This window comes from Anomaloglossus baeobatrachus, chromosome 12, assembly GCF_048569485.1.
Source record: "Anomaloglossus baeobatrachus isolate aAnoBae1 chromosome 12, aAnoBae1.hap1, whole genome shotgun sequence".
Classification (NCBI taxonomy): Eukaryota; Metazoa; Chordata; class Amphibia; order Anura; family Aromobatidae; genus Anomaloglossus; species Anomaloglossus baeobatrachus.
The window spans coordinates 42,022,088-42,037,727 of NC_134364.1; the positions used below are offsets into that span (position 1 = coordinate 42,022,088).

General features: G+C 52.1%; 1 protein-coding gene across 1 annotated transcript in view; it reads right to left on the reverse strand.

Moving 5' to 3' along the window:
* Window positions 1-15,640, reverse strand: part of UBR1 (ubiquitin protein ligase E3 component n-recognin 1) — a 311,682-nt gene that overhangs the window by 17,922 nt on the left and 278,120 nt on the right. The window contains exons 44-46 of the mRNA XM_075331219.1: window positions 14,688-14,765; window positions 6,319-6,489; window positions 6,109-6,210 (exon numbers count right to left, since the gene is read on the reverse strand). Of these exons, the coding sequence (XP_075187334.1) occupies window positions 6,109-6,210; window positions 6,319-6,489; window positions 14,688-14,765 (351 nt within the window). The remainder of the gene's footprint in view (window positions 1-6,108; window positions 6,211-6,318; window positions 6,490-14,687; window positions 14,766-15,640) is intronic.

A 15,640-nucleotide genomic window follows, 5' to 3' on the forward strand; every position in this document is an offset into this window, starting at 1 on the left:
TGCTGGGTCTCCCAATAGGAGCTAGAAGAAAAGGAATTTACGGTAAGTAAACAAAATTCCCTTCTTTGTCAATCCATTGGGAGACCCAGACAATTGGGACGTCCAAAAGCAGTCCCTGGGTGGGTAAAAGAATACCTCGGTAATAGAGCCGTAAAACGGCCCCTTCCTACAGGTGGGCAACCGCCGCCTGAAGGACTCGCCTACCTAGGCTGGCATCTGCCGAAGCGTAGGTATGCACCTGATAGTGTTTCGTGAAAGTGTGCAGACTCGACCAGGTAGCCGCCTGACACACCTGCTGAGCCGTAGCCTGGTGCCGCAATGCCCAGGACGCACCCACGGCTCTGGTAGAATGGGCTTTCAGCCCTGAAGGAACCGGAAGCCCAGAAGAACGGTAGGCTTCAAGAATTGGTTCCTTGATCCACCGAGCCAAGGTTGACTTGGAAGCCTGCGACCCTTTACGCTGGCCAGCGACAAGGACAAAGAGCGCATCCGAGCGGCGCAGGGGCGCCGTACGAGAAATGTAGAGTCTAAGTGCTCTCACAAGATCTAACAAGTGCAAATCCTTTTCACATTGGTGAACTGGATGAGGGCAAAAAGAAGGTAAGGAGATATCCTGATTGAGATGAAAAGGGGATACCACCTTAGGGAGAAATTCCGGAACCGGACGCAGAACCACCTTGTCCTGGTGAAACACCAGGAAGGGGGCTTTGCATGACAGTGCAGCTAGCTCAGACACTCTCCGAAGTGATGTGACTGCCACTAGGAAGACCACCTTCTGCGAAAGGCGTGAAAGAGAAATATCTCTCATTGGCTCGAAAGGTGGTTTCTGAAGAGCCGTTAGCACCCTGTTCAGATCCCAGGGTTCTAGCGGACGCTTGTAAGGAGGGACTATGTGGCAAACCCCCTGCAGGAACGTGCGTACCTGCGGAAGCCTGGCTAGACACTTTTGAAAAAACACAGAGAGCGCCGAGACTTGTCCCTTAAGAGAGCCGAGAGACAAACCCTTTTCCATTCCGGATTGAAGGAAGGACAGAAAAGTGGGCAAGGCAAATGGCCAGGGAGTAAAACCCTGATCAGAGCACCAGGATAAGAAGATCCTCCACGTCCGGTGGTAGATCTTGGCGGACGTTGGTTTCCTGGCCTGTCTCATAGTGGCAATGACCTCTTGAGATAACCCTGAAGACGCTAGGATCCAGGACTCAATGGCCACACAGTCAGGTTGAGGGCCGCAGAATTCAGATGGAAAAATGGCCCTTGAGACAGTAAGTCTGGACGGTCTGGTAGTGCCCACGGTTGACCCACCGTGAGATGCCACAGATCCGGGTACCACGACCTCCTCGGCCAGTCCGGGGCGATGAGGATGGCGCGGCGGCAGTCGGACCTGATCTTGCGTAATACTCTGGGCAGCAGTGTTAGAGGAGGAAATACATAAGGCAGCCGAAACTGCGACCAATCCTGAACTAATGCGTCTGCCGCCAGAGCTCTGTGATCTTGAGACCGTGCCATGAATGCCGGGACCTTGTTGTTGTGCCGGGACGCCATTAGGTCGACGTCCGGCTTCCCCCAGCGGCAACAGATCTCTTGAAACACGTCCGGGTGAAGAGACCATTCCCCTGCGTCCATGCCCTGGCGACTGAGAAAGTCTGCTTCCCAGTTTTCTACGCCCGGGATGTGAACTGCGGAGATGGTGGAGGCTGTGGCTTCCACCCACAGCAGAATCCGCCGAACTTCCTGGAAGGCTTGCCGACTGCGTGTGCCACCTTGGTGGTTGATGTATGCCACCGCCGTGGCGTTGTCCGACTGAATTCGGATCTGCCTGCCTTCCAGCCACGGCTGGAACGCCTTTAGGGCTAGATACACTGCCCTTATCTCCAGAACATTGATCTGAAGGGAGGACTCTGGCTGAGTCCAGGTACCCTGAGCCCTGTGGTGGAGGAAGACCGCTCCCCACCCTGACAGACTCGCGTCCGTCGTGACCACAGCCCAGGATGGGGGCAGGAATGATTTCCCCTTCGACAAAGAAGTGGGAAGAAGCCACCACTGAAGGGAGGCCTTGGCTGCCCGAGAAAGGGAGACGTTCCTGTCGAGGGACGTCGACTTCCTGTCCCATTTGCGGAGAATGTCCCATTGAAGTGGACGCAGATGAAACTGAGCAAATGGAACTGCCTCCATTGCTGCCACCATCTTCCCTAGGAAGTGCATGAGGCGCCTCAAGGGGTGCGACTGGGCTCGAAGGAGAGATTGCACCCCTGTCCGTAGTGAACGCTGTTTGTCCAGCGGAAGTTTCACTATCGCTGAGAGAGTATGAAACTCCATCCCGAGATATGTCAGCGATTGGGTCGGTGTCAATTTTGACTTTGGGAAATTGATGATCCACCCGAATCTCTGGAGAGTCTCCAGAGCAATATTCAGGCTGTGTTGGCATGCCACCCGAGAGGGTGCCTTGACAAGGAGATCGTCTAAGTAAGGGATCACCGAGTGTCCCTGAGAGTGTAGGACTGCTACCACTGTTGCCATGACCTTGGTGAAGACCCGTGGGGCTGTCGCCAGGCCGAAAGGCAGTGCCACGAACTGAAGGTGTTCGTCCCCGATGGCGAAACGCAGGAAGCGCTGATGCTCTGGTGCAATCGGCACGTGGAGATAAGCATCTCTGATGTCGATTGATGCTAGGAAGTCTCCTTGGGACATCGAGGCGATGACGGAGCGGAGAGATTCCATCCGGAACCGCCTGGTTTTCACGTGTCTGTTGAGCAGTTTGAGGTCCAGAACGGGACAGAAAGATCCGTCCTTTTTTGGCACCACAAACAAGTTGGAGTAAAAACCGTGACCCCATTGCTCAAGGGGAACAGGGATCACCACTCCTTATGCCTTCAGAGTGCTCACCGCCTGAAGAAGAGCATCGGCTCGCTCGGGGGGCGGAGATGTTCTGAAGAAACGAGTCGGAGGACGAGAGCGGAACTCTATCCTGTAACCGTGAGACAGAATGTCTCTCACCCATCGGTCTTGGACATGTGGCAACCAGGCGTCGCAAAAGCGGGAGAGCCCGCCACCGACCGAGGATGCGGTTTGGGGAGGCCGAAAGTCATGAGGAGGCCGCTTTGGGAGCGGTTCCTCCGGCGGTCTTCTTAGGACGTGACTTAGACCGCCATGAATCAGAGTTCCTCTGACCCTTCTGTGGCCTGTTGGACGAGGAAAATTGAGACCTGGCTGAGGGCCGAAAGGACCGAAACCTCGATTGTACCTTCCGTTGTTGAGGTCTGTTTGGTTTGGACTGGGGTAAGGACGAGTCCTTTCCCTTGGATTGTTTAATGATTTCATCCAATTGCTCGCCAAACAGGCGGTCGCCAGAAAACGGCAAACCGGTTAAGAACTTTTTGGAAGCAGAGTCTGCCTTCCATTCACGTAGCCACATGGCCCTGCGGACTGCCACCGAATTGGCGGATGCTACCGCCGTACGGCTCGCAGAGTCCAGGACAGCATTCATGGCGTAGGACGCAAACGCCGACGCCTGAGAGGTTAAGGACACAACCTGCGGAGTAGAGGCACGTGTGACTGCATTAATCTCAGACTGACAAGCTGAGACAGCTTGGAGTGCCCATACGGCTGCGAATGCCGGAGCAAAGGACGCGCCGATAGCTTCATAGATGGATTTCATCAGGAGCTCTATCTGCCTGTCAGTGGCATCCTTGAGTGATGCACAGTCTGCCACTGCAACTATGGATCTAGCCGCCAGTCTAGAGATTGGAGGATCCACCTTGGGACACTGAGCCCAACCCTTGACTACGTCAGGGGGGAAGGGATAACGTGTGTCATTAAGGTAGTTTACTATGGCGTCCCCTTCAGGTGTATCAAGGTTGAGAGCGGCGTCAGAATCAGAGCCCTGATCTGACACCTCCGCTTCATCCTCCAGAGAGTCCTCATGCTGAGACCCTGAACAGTGTGATGAAGTCGAGGGAAGCTCCCGGCGAGCCCGCTTAGCCGGTCTGGGACTGCGGTCCGTGTCGGAGTCCTCACCGTGGGACCTATGAGTCGCCCCAGGAGCACTTTGCTGCGCCGACCGAGGGGGGTCTGAGGGAAAAGGTTCAACAGTGCCCGGGGCCTGTGTTACAGGTCTGGAATGCAAAGCTAGTATCTTAGCAGACCATTTATCCATAGACTCAGAAAGTTTGTCAGCGAATACTGCAAACTCTGTCCCTGTCATCTGGACAGTGGCAGCAGGTGGTTCCACCTGGGCCGAGGGTCCCACCAGTGGCAGAGGCTCCGGCTGAGTGAGTGTCACAGGGGCCGAGCATTGCACACAATGAGGGTAGGTGGAACCTGCAGGTAGCATAGCCGCACATGAGGTACAGGTTGCAAAGTAAGCCTGTGCCTTGGCACCCTTGCTTTTTGCGGACGACATGCTGTTGTCTCCTCTTAGAGCAATCAGAGAGGGTATATAGCCAAAGCAATAGTGCGGCCGTACAGAGTAAATGTATACAATATAAGCATATAATATACACTTCGGCACCCAGGGGGGCAAGCACCTAGTAACAGGTGCGGCTTACCGACCGCCCTCAGCGTTTGTGTGACAACCAGATTCCCTGCCTGGGCCTCCCAGAGCTGTGGAGCTCGCCTCTGAAGTTCTCCAGCGTCAGAAGTGCTGATAGGAATGGCTGCCAGCGTTCTGAGAGGAGGAGGGAGCCGTGGGCGTGCCTTAGAAAGTGCGGGAATCTGGTGCCCCACGGTGCTCAGTGAGGGGGGAGGAGGATACTAAGTATGCTCCAGCCCTCAGCGCTGACGTCCAGTGCAGCGTCCCGCCCTTACCCCTGACTGGCAGGCCCGGGGGCGGGAATATGCGGTACTAGGCCGCAAAAGCCGGGGACTAAAGTTATAAGCGCGGCCGGCAAACAAGCGCGGTCAGCGCGGTAGTCCCGGCGCACAAACACAACCAGCAGCTGCTGCAGCGTCCATTATACAGGCGCTCTATGCGCCGTCCCCAAGGGGACACAGAGTACCTCAGAGGAGCAGGGCCTGTCCCTGATGATACCCGGTCTCCTGTCCAGCAGATTCCCCCAGGGGCTGCGGAGGGAGCACGGTCCCAGTGCCTGGTGACCGGTTAGGATCCCACTTCACCCAGAGCCCCTAAGGGATGGGGAAGGAAAACAGCATGTGGCTCCAGCCTTTGTACCCGCAATGGGTACCTCAACCTTAACAGCACCGCCGACCAGAGTGGGGTGAGAAGGGAGCATGCCGGGGGCCCTGTTATGGGCCCTCTTTTCTTCCATCCGATATAGTCAGCAGCTGCTGCTGACTAAATTGTGGAGCTTGCGTGCATGTGTGCCTCCTTCAACACAAAGCATAAAAACTGAGGAGCCCGTGATGCACGGGGGGGGGTGTATAGGCAGAGGGGAGGGGTTTACACTTTTAGTGTAATACTTTGTGTGGCCTCCGGAGGCAGAAGCTATACACATAATTGTCTGGGTCTCCCAATGGAGCGACAAAGAAATTTATTGTTGTAGTACAATGTGAACATCAGACATTTTAATTATTTTATGATACAATAATCAAGATATTTGGATAGAACATAAAATATTTATTGGAATACAACTTTAGAACAAAAAACTAATTGTAAATATGTAATACAATATGTAATACAATATATTATAATATATATACACACACACACACACACACACACACAAGATATATATGTAATCTACTGTATATTACATAGTGTATTACATATTTACAATTTATTAGTTTTTGTGTTCTAAAGTTGTATTCCAATAAATATATTTTATGTTCTATCCAAATATCTTGATTATTGTATCATAAAAATTATTAAATGTCTGATGTTCACATACACATGTTCATGTACTACAATAAATTTTTCACCTAACTATAAGCAATATATGTAGGAGTCTGAGTCGGTGCAAGAGAAATTTAGGAGTCGGAGTCAAAGGCTTGGCTTACAGACTCCACAGCCCTGATACCCCAATAGATACCAGAAAAGCACTCTTTGCTTAAGGTTGCACCAAAATAGCCAATGTTTTGTTGTAGAATTTTATAGTGTATACGTCAAAACAAAGCCAAACTGTGCATATCTTGAATACGGCATATAAATCTTACTTTAAGCCAGGATCGGTTTCCCCGTATTGGTCCAGATATGGCGCTGGATAGTAGCAACCTCTTGTTTTCCATTCCATTAAAATAACTTTACATTCTCTAATCCTAAAGAACATGAAACAGTTTATGTCTAATCACAACGTGGCCCAATCTTGCCGTTCCTTATAGTCACTGTGATACACGGATACTGTTTAGATACATGAAAGTACTCACTTCAGGAATATACAGATCCCAGCTCCGCAGTGCAGGGCGTGTGCGGTGCAGGCCCCCAGCTCTTCTCCGTTGATATCCACCTGACAGCACAAGTTCTGCGAGCACAGCATGACCCCACATAGGAGACACAGCACTGGGTGTTTATGTTCAGTATCCTGGGATTTAGGGCACCTGTAGACATGATATGTACAAGGGATGTCTCACAAAGATACATACAACAAAAAAACAAAACAAAATTGTTAAAATGTCACATTATGCAAATTACTAATTGAGAATGTCAAAACTGCTGTCTTCCCCCCCCACCCCCCGACGAAGGTACCACACTTTCGCACAACCAACCTGTCCTAATATAGTGAACGGACTAGTTTATTCCTAAAATCATAGCAAGCAGTTTCTCTGCTCAGTGGAGGATGGATGCGGAAGACTTCTCCATGGGTGGATTGTTGTGTGTTCAGTCTGAGTATGCCACCACCTTGGCGAGGTTTGGAAGCAAACAGGACCTCCCAACATTTCACCTCGCTTGTGGAGAAGTGACCGCTGGATGGCTTGGAGATCCAAAGTGTGTTTGATAGAATATCTCTAGACTGCAACATCCTGAGACTGAGCTAGGGGGAAGAGACTCATCCAAAAATAAAACTAGAATAGTAAAGGTTCCAAAAGAAAGAAGCAACCTGTATGGACTGGGGTGGGGGTGGGGGGGGGGAGGGACAGAAGCCACCACCGGAGGAATACCAAATAGCCAATAGAAATTGGTGGGGGTCCTCAAGAAGACTGGTCCTGTGAGCCCTGAATCAATCTTAACCATGTTCTGGGAAAGTGGGCAGGAGTCAAGAGGTAAGGACCGCCTGCAACGCGTCATATGGTCCTGCCACCCAGACGATAAAAGATACAGCATAACCACTAACTACTCAGTAGAGGGATGAGCAGAGTAGCCCATGTCACTATCTAAACAAGAAACCAGGGAGGTTTGCACAATGCAGGATAAACCTTAGGTAGAAACATGTCTGGCCTTGAGCCCTGTGTCTGCCTCCTACGTGACACTAAGCTAAACTATGACCAGCTTCAGAAGGTGGGTGAAGTCTGCAGGGGAGGACAGACAAAAAAAATATAGCAGACAAACTTTGGGGGGGGGGGGGGGGGCGCGAAGAAGAAATCTGCAGAAGATTTGATATAAAAGCATGTAGGCCTTTTAGAGACCGTAGTCTAGAACTGAGCTGTCAGAAGAGTGACACTTAGCCCATCAGACTTCTAGCGGCAGTGTGTGACCTACAGTCCTGTATACTAGTGCTATAGTCTCAAAACACACAGAGGCAGAGTGGATCCATTCATCATTATGGATAACATTTTAGAAAAAAAGAAGGGAGTTTTGTTACTTACCGTAAATTCCTTTTCTTCTAGCTCTTATTGGGAGACCCAGACAATTGGGGTGTATAGCTACTGCCTCCGGAGGCCACACAAAGTATTACACTAAAAAGTGTAAGGCCCCTCCCCTTCTGGCTATACACCCCCCGTGGAATCACGGGTTCTCCAGTTTTAGTGCCAAAGCAAGAAGGAGGAAAGCCAATAACTGGTTTAAACAAATTAACTCCGAATAACATCGGAGAACTGACAAACCGTTCAACATGAACAACATGTGTACCCGCAAACAAAACCAAAAATCCCGAAGGACAACAGGGCGGGTGCTGGGTCTCCCAATAAGAGCTAGAAGAAAAGGAATTTACGGTAAGTAACAAAATTCCCTTCTTCTTCAGCGCTCTATTGGGAGACCCAGACAATTGGGACGTTCAAAAGCTGTCCCTGGGTGGGTAAAGAAATACCTCTTGTCAGAGCTGCAAGACAGCGCCCCCCTACTGGGAAGCCACCGCCGCCTGCAGGACTCTTCTACCTAGGCTGGCATCCGCCGAAGCATAGGTATGCACCTGATAATGTTTGGTGAAAGTGTGCAGACTGGACCAGGTAGCTGCCTGGCACACCTGTTGAGCCGTAGCCTGGTGGCGTAATGCCCAGGACGCACCCACGGCTCTGGTTGAATGGGCCTTCAGCCCTGATGGAACCGGAAGTCCAGCCGAACGGTAGGCTTCCAGAATTGGTTCTTTGATCCATCGAGCCAGGGTGGCTTTAGAAGCCTGCAATCCCTTGCGCGGACCAGCGACAAGGACAAAAAGTGCCTCGGAGCGGCGCAAGGGCGCCGTGCGGGAGATGTAGATTCTGATTGCTCTGACCAGATCTAACAAATGCAAATCCTTTTCATACCGGTAAACCGGATGAGGACAGAAAGAAGGTAAGCAAATGTCCTGATTTAGATGGAAATCAGAAACTACTTTAGGAAGAAATTCTGGAGTGGGGCGCAAAACCACCTTGTCCTGGTGGACCACCAGGAAAGGAGCCTTGGATGACAGTGCTGCCAGCTCAGACACTCTCCGAAGAGACGTGATCGCCACTAGAAACACCACTTTCTGTGACAGGCGAGAAAAGGAAACCTCTTTCAAAGGCTCGAAAGGCGGCTTCTGTAGAGCAACTAGTACCCTATTCAGATCCCATGGATCTAACGGCCGCCTGTACGGGGGTACAATATGACAAACCCCCTGTAGAAACGTGCGCACCTTAGACAGATGTGCCAGATGCTTCTGAAAAAACACTGATAGTGCCGAGACTTGCCCTTTAAGTGAGCCAAGCGACAAGCCTTTTTCTAACCCCGATTGTAGGAAGGAAAGAAGAGTAGGCAATGCAAATGGCCAGGGAGACACTCCCTGAGCAGAGCACCATGATAAGAAAATCTTCCACGTCCTGTGGTAGATCTTGGCAGACGTGGGCTTCCTAGCCTGCCTCATGGTAGCAACAACTCCTTGAGACAATCCTGCACACGCTAGGATCCAGGATTCAATGGCCACACAGTCAGGTTCAGGGCAGCAGAATTCTGATGGAAAAACGGCCCTTGGGACAGTAAGTCTGGCCGGTCTGGAAGTGACCACGGTCGGCCGACCGTGAGATGCCACAGATCCGGGTACCACGATCTCCTCGGCCAGTCTGGGGCGACGAGTATGACGCGGGTGCAATCGGATCTGATCTTGCGCAACACTCTGGGCAAGAGTGCCAGAGGCGGGAATACATATGGGAGTCGGAACTGCGACCAATCTTGGACCAAGGCGTCTGCCGCCAGAGCCCTTTGATCGCGCGACCGCGCCATGAATGCCGGGACCTTGTGGTTGTGCCGAGACGCCATGAGGTCGACGTCCGGCACCCCCCACCGGCGACAGATTTCCTGAAACACGTCCGGGTGAAGGGACCATTCCCCTGCGTCTATCCCTTGGCGACTGAGGAAGTCTGCTTCCCAGTTTTCTACGCCCGGGATGTGTACCGCGGATATGGTGGATGCTGTGTCCTCCACCCACGTCAGAATCCGCCTGACTTCCTGGAAGGCTTGCCGACTGCGCGTCCCTCCTTGGTGGTTGATGTATGCCACCGCTGTGGAGTTGTCCGACTGGATTCGGATCTGCCTTCCTTCCAGCCACTGCTGGAAGGCTAGAAGTGCCAGATACACTGCTCTGATCTCCAGAACATTGATCTGCAGGGTGGACTCTTGCTGAGTCCACGTCCCCTGAGCCCTGTGGTGGAGAAAGACTGCTCCCCACCCTGACAGACTCGCGTCTGTCGTGACCACTGCCCAGGATGGAGGTAGGAAGGATCTTCCCTGTGACAATGAGTTGGGCAGAAGCCACCATTGCAGAGAGTCCTTGGCCGCCTGAGAAAGGGAGACTTCTCTGTCCAGGGATGTCGACTTCCCGTCCCATTGGCGAAGAATGTCCCATTGAAGAGGACGCAGATGAAACTGCGCAAAGGGAACTGCTTCCATGGCTGCCACCATCTTCCCTAGGAAGTGCATGAGGCGCCTCAAGGAGTGCGACTGGCCCTGAAGAAGCGACCGCACCCCTATCTGTAGTGACCTCTGCTTGGTCAGCGGAAGCTTCACTATCGCTGATAGAGTATGGAACTCCATGCCAAGAAACGTTAGAGACTGAGTTGGTGACAGATTTGACTTTGCAAAGTTGATGATCCACCCGAAAGACTGGAGAGTCTCCAGCGTAACATTCAGGCTGAGTTGGCATGCCTCCTGAGAGGGTGCCTTGACAAGTAGATCGTCCAGATAAGGGATCACGGAGTGTCCCTGGGAGTGCAAGACTGCTACCACTGCCGCCATGACTTTGGTGAAAACCCGTGGGGCTGTCGCCAGACCGAATGGCAGAGCTACGAACTGAAGATGTTCGTCTCCTATTACCAAACGTAGAAAACGTTGGTGCTCTGTAGCAATTGGTACGTGGAGATACGCATCCTTGATGTCTATTGATGCCAGAAAATCTCCTTGAGACATTGACGCAATGACAGACCGGAGGGATTCCATCCGGAACCTCCTGGCGTTCACATGCTTGTTGAGCCTTTTTAGGTCCAGAACAGGACGGAAGGAGCCGTCCTTTTTTGGAACCACAAAGAGATTGGAGTAAAACCCTCGCCCTCGTTCCTGAGGGGGGACAGGGATTACCACTCCTTCTGCTCTTAGTGAGCTCACCGCCTGCAGAAGGGCATCCGCTCGGTCGGGATGTGGGGAGGTTCTGAAGAACCGAGGTGGAGGACGGGAACTGAACTCGATTCTGTACCCGCGCGACAAAATGTCTGTCACCCACCGGTCTTTGACCAGTGACAGCCAAATGCCGCAAAAACGGGAAAGCCTGCCACCGACCGAGGATGCGGAGGGAGGCGGCTGAAAGTCATGAGGAAGCCGCTTTGGAAACGGTTCCTCCGTTTGCTTTCTTGGGTCGTGAGTGAGCCCGCCATGAATCAGAGCTCCTTTGTTCTTTCTGCGTCCCTTTGAATGAGGAAAATTGGGCCTTGCCTGAGCCTCGAAAGGGCCGAGACCTCGGCTGCCACTTTTTCTGCTGAGGTTTGTTTGATCTGGGCTGGGGTAAGGACGAGTCTTTACCCTTGGACTGTTTGATGATTTCAGCGAGCTGCTCGCCAAACAGTCTATCTCCAGATAATGGCAAGTTGGTTAAACATTTTTTGGAACTAGCGTCTGCTTTCCAGTCCTTTAACCACAATGCTCTGCGCAACACTACGGAGTTGGCGGACGCCAACGACGTACGGCTCGTAGATTCCAGAACCGCGTTGATAGCGTAGGTCGCAAACGCAGACATTTGTGAGGTTAGGGTCGACACCTTTGGCACTGCTGGCTGCATGACAGCCTCTACCTGTGCCAACCCAGCTGAAATAGCTTGGAGTGCCCACACGGCCGCGAATGCAGGGGCAAACGACGCGCCGATAGTTTCATAGATAGACTTCAACCAAAGGTCCATCTGTCTGTCGTTGGCGTCTTTAAGTGAAGCGCCATCCTCTACCGCGACTATAGATTTTGCCGCAAGCTTGGCAATAGGGGGATCCACTTTTGGACACTGGGTCCAGCGTTTGATCACGTCAGGGGAAAACGGATAACGTGTATCCCTAGCGCGTCTGGAAAAACGCTTGTATGGCTGAGCGTGGTGTTTCTGGATAGATTCTCTGAAGTCAGAGTGGTCTAAAAAGGCACTCAATTTACGCTTGGGATACAAGAAATGGAATTTCTCCTGCTGTGCAGCAGCTTCCTCTGCTGAGGGAGCTGGGGGAGAAATATCCAACGCACTATTGATGGCCGAAATAAGGTCATTGACCATAGCGTCACCATCAGGGGTATCCAAATTGAGAGTGGTCTCATGGTCCGAAACCTGACCACTTTCTTCAGTCTCATCATAGAGAGACTCATCCCTGTGAGACCCTGAACAATGTGATGATGTGGAGGGTCTGTCTAAGCGAGCTTGCTTGGGCTGGCTGGGGCCGTCATCTGAGTCAGAGCCATCAGCCTGTGATACATGAGAGCCCCTTGAAGTACAGACTCGCTCCAATTGAGGGGGACCAGGGGGCAAGGACACAGCCGTGTCCGGAGCCTGAGTAATTGGCCTGGTTTGCAAGGCCTCAAGGATTTTTGTCATAGTGACAGCCATCTGACCAGCCAAAACTGCAAAATCTGTCCCTGTTACTGGGGCAGGACTTACAGGCGTCTCTGCCTGGGTTACTACTGCCACCTCCGGCTGACGAAGCGTTACAGGCACGGAACATTGCACACAATGGTGGTCAGTGGAGCCTGCCGGTAGATCAGTCCCACAAACAGTACAGACAGTGTACACAGCCCGCGCCTTGGGACCCTTGCGTTTTGTGGAGGACATGTTGCTGTCTCCTCAGCGCAATATGGGGTCTATAGCCAAGAAGCGCCCTACAGTGCAAATATATATACAATATCTATATGGCACCAGAAGAAAGTACACAAATAGAATCACTGTGGCACAAGAGGGGCTTTCAGCCTGCTTACCGCCCGCCTCAGAGCGGGTGTGTGGCCGCCAGACGCCCTGTCTGAGTCTCCCAGAGCCTGCCTGCCTGTCCCCAGCCGGACCGCATGAATAATGGCTGCCGGCGTCCTGTGAGGAAGAGGGGCGGCTCTGGGCGTTCCTAAACGAAGAGCGGGAAAGCGTGCTCTCACTGTGCCTCGTGAGGGGGCTGGAGCATGTAAATCAAGCTCCAGCCCCCGGCGCTGGCCATTGCACAGCGTCTCTCCTCCGCCCTGATTGACAGGGCGGAGGCGTGGGAACGAAGCGGCGCTAGGCCGCAAAAGCCGGGAAGTAAAGTTAGGAGCGCCGCCGCCGTAAAAGCGCGGTCGGCGCTCTGTCCCCGGCGCCCTGCATGTCGCAGTTGCGCCCCGCCGCAGGAGCGGTCGGCGCTAGTTCCCAAACACATAACCCGTCACCCAGCCATAACTAAGGTGACACAACCCCATTGCTTATGTCCCCGGCGCACTATAACGCCCAGCAAGTCTGGAGCGTTCTGTGCCTGCCGGGGACACCGAGTACCTGACAGATGCAGGGCCATGTCCCTGACTGTACCAATGCTCGACATCCATCAGGTTCGTTCTGGGTCTGTGGATGGAGCCCGGCCTCAGGGCTTTGTGGCCGGAAGGATCCCACTTCCACAGAGCCCTCCAGGGGGATGTGGAAGGAAAAACAGCATGTGGGGCTCCAGCCTCTGTACCAGCAATAGGTACCTCAACCTTTCAAGCACCATCTGGTGAGAAGGGAGCATGCTGGGGGCGCTATATGTGCCCACTTTTCTTCCATCCGAGTAGTTAGCAGCTACTGCTGACTACACACCGTGGAGCTATGCGTGGATGTATGACCTCCTTCACACACAAAGCTAAAACTGGAGAACCCGTGATTCCACGGGGGGTGTATAGCCAGAAGGGGAGGGGCCTTACACTTTTTAGTGTAATACTTTGTGTGGCCTCCGGAGGCAGTAGCTATACACCCCAATTGTCTGGGTCTCCCAATAGAGCGCTGAAGAAAACTGATTCCAAAAGAAAAAGTTATTAGTGTTATGCTTTTTCTTCTGTTCTCACAAGGGATACCAAATAGGTTGCCTATTAAAAGGGAACCTGTCAGCAGTTTTTCGGCCTATAAGCTGCGGCCACCACCACCGGGCTCTTATATACAGCATTCTAACATGCTGTATATAAGAGCCCATGCGCTGTGACAACATAAAAAGCACTTAATACTCACCCAATGGTCGCGCAGTCGGCCATATGGGAGTCTCCGTTCTCCGGTGCCGCCTCTTTTGGCCATCTTTGTTCTCCTTCTCTAGCCGCAGTGCATGACTGGTCCGACATCATCCACACTCGCCGGCATTCATGTCCTGAGCAGGGCACAAAGTATTGTAGTGCGCCAGCTCAGGATTGGCGAGTGTGTATGACGTAGACGCATCATTCACACAGGCTTCAGAAAGAGGACGAAGATGGCCGAAAGAGGAGGCGCCGGCACTGGAGAACCGAGGCTTCCATATGGCCCACCGCGCGATCGTTAGGAAAGTGTTTTTTATGTTCTCACCGCGGCCTGGGCTCTTATATACAGCATGTTAGAATGCTGTATAAGAGCCCGGTGGTGGTGAACACACCTTTAACGCCAAAAAAGTGGTGACAGTTTCCCTTTAATCAGTGGATGGTTTCTCGGCTTCCATTTGCATCAGTTACAAAATCAATTTTTAAGCATAAATTACATTTTCCTGATTTTAAAACAGAGCGGTCACACAACTCCGAAACGGACAGTGAGCAGTTTTAGAATATAATGCGGCTCCTTACATGTCCTGCAGATCAGTGTGAATGTGGAACCAGAGACTCCGTCCCACAATCACAAAAACCACAGTGTGCGCCCACCGTGATATTTTGCACTTTCAAACTTTGGGGGGGGGGGGGGGGATAATGCTGTAAAGAATAGCATATGTTGGATTGTTGGATCCCGTACCTGAAATGTGAAGCTTGATTGAGCAGGACGCTGTACTCGTCGGGTAGCTCTGTCAGGGAGTTCAGCGTTCTCGGGTACCTGCATTAGATGAGAGATGGATTGTGATCATCAATGTGATTTATGATACATTTGCTTTCACCACTTTCTGATCTTGCATAATGTTCAGTGCTACAATATCGTGATCATTGATGAGAAATAAGGTTTCATTACAGGTACGCGTTGGATTTTAATTTTTTGTATTTGTGACTTGACATGTTGAAGCACTATTAAAAAATTTGACATTCTGGCGATTGTCATTTTTTTGGTGCACCCTACATCCAATAACACAGCTTTACCCCCAGTGTGAGCCAAACAAATACTGGAAGCGGCTCACAGTGGGCTGAGCACAGAGCATGCCCGAGCACAAAGTGGTCAGCATACGTAAAAGCACCCCAACGCCAAACACTGATTATTTTTTGTAAAGTCTGTGCTCATTACGAATATAAACACAGAGCTTTAAAAGTTCAGGGTCGCTTATCTCTAAGCAGCATATATTTTGAAAAACATTTAAATATAAGGCACTTGTAGGCCAGGCCCAATGCTACTCTATAGTGTACAGAATTCAGAATGGTCCTTGACTTCCATTGAGAGTTGCCAAAATATCAAAAAGGTGCCGTGAACTGGTTTGGAATTTCATAATGTAAAAGACCACTATTCTAAGTGGACGACGAGCGCACCCTTCGACGGACGCGGGAGGGGACGAGCGCACCCTTCGACGGATGCGGGAGGGGACGAGCGCACCCTTCGACGGACGCGGGAGGGGACGAGCGCACCCTTCGACGGACGCGGGAGGGGACGAGCGCACCCTTCGACGGACGCGGGAGGGGACGAGCGCACCCTTCGACGGACGCGGGAGGGGACGAGCGCACCCTTCGACGGACGCGGGAGGGGACGAGCGCACCCTTCGACGTACA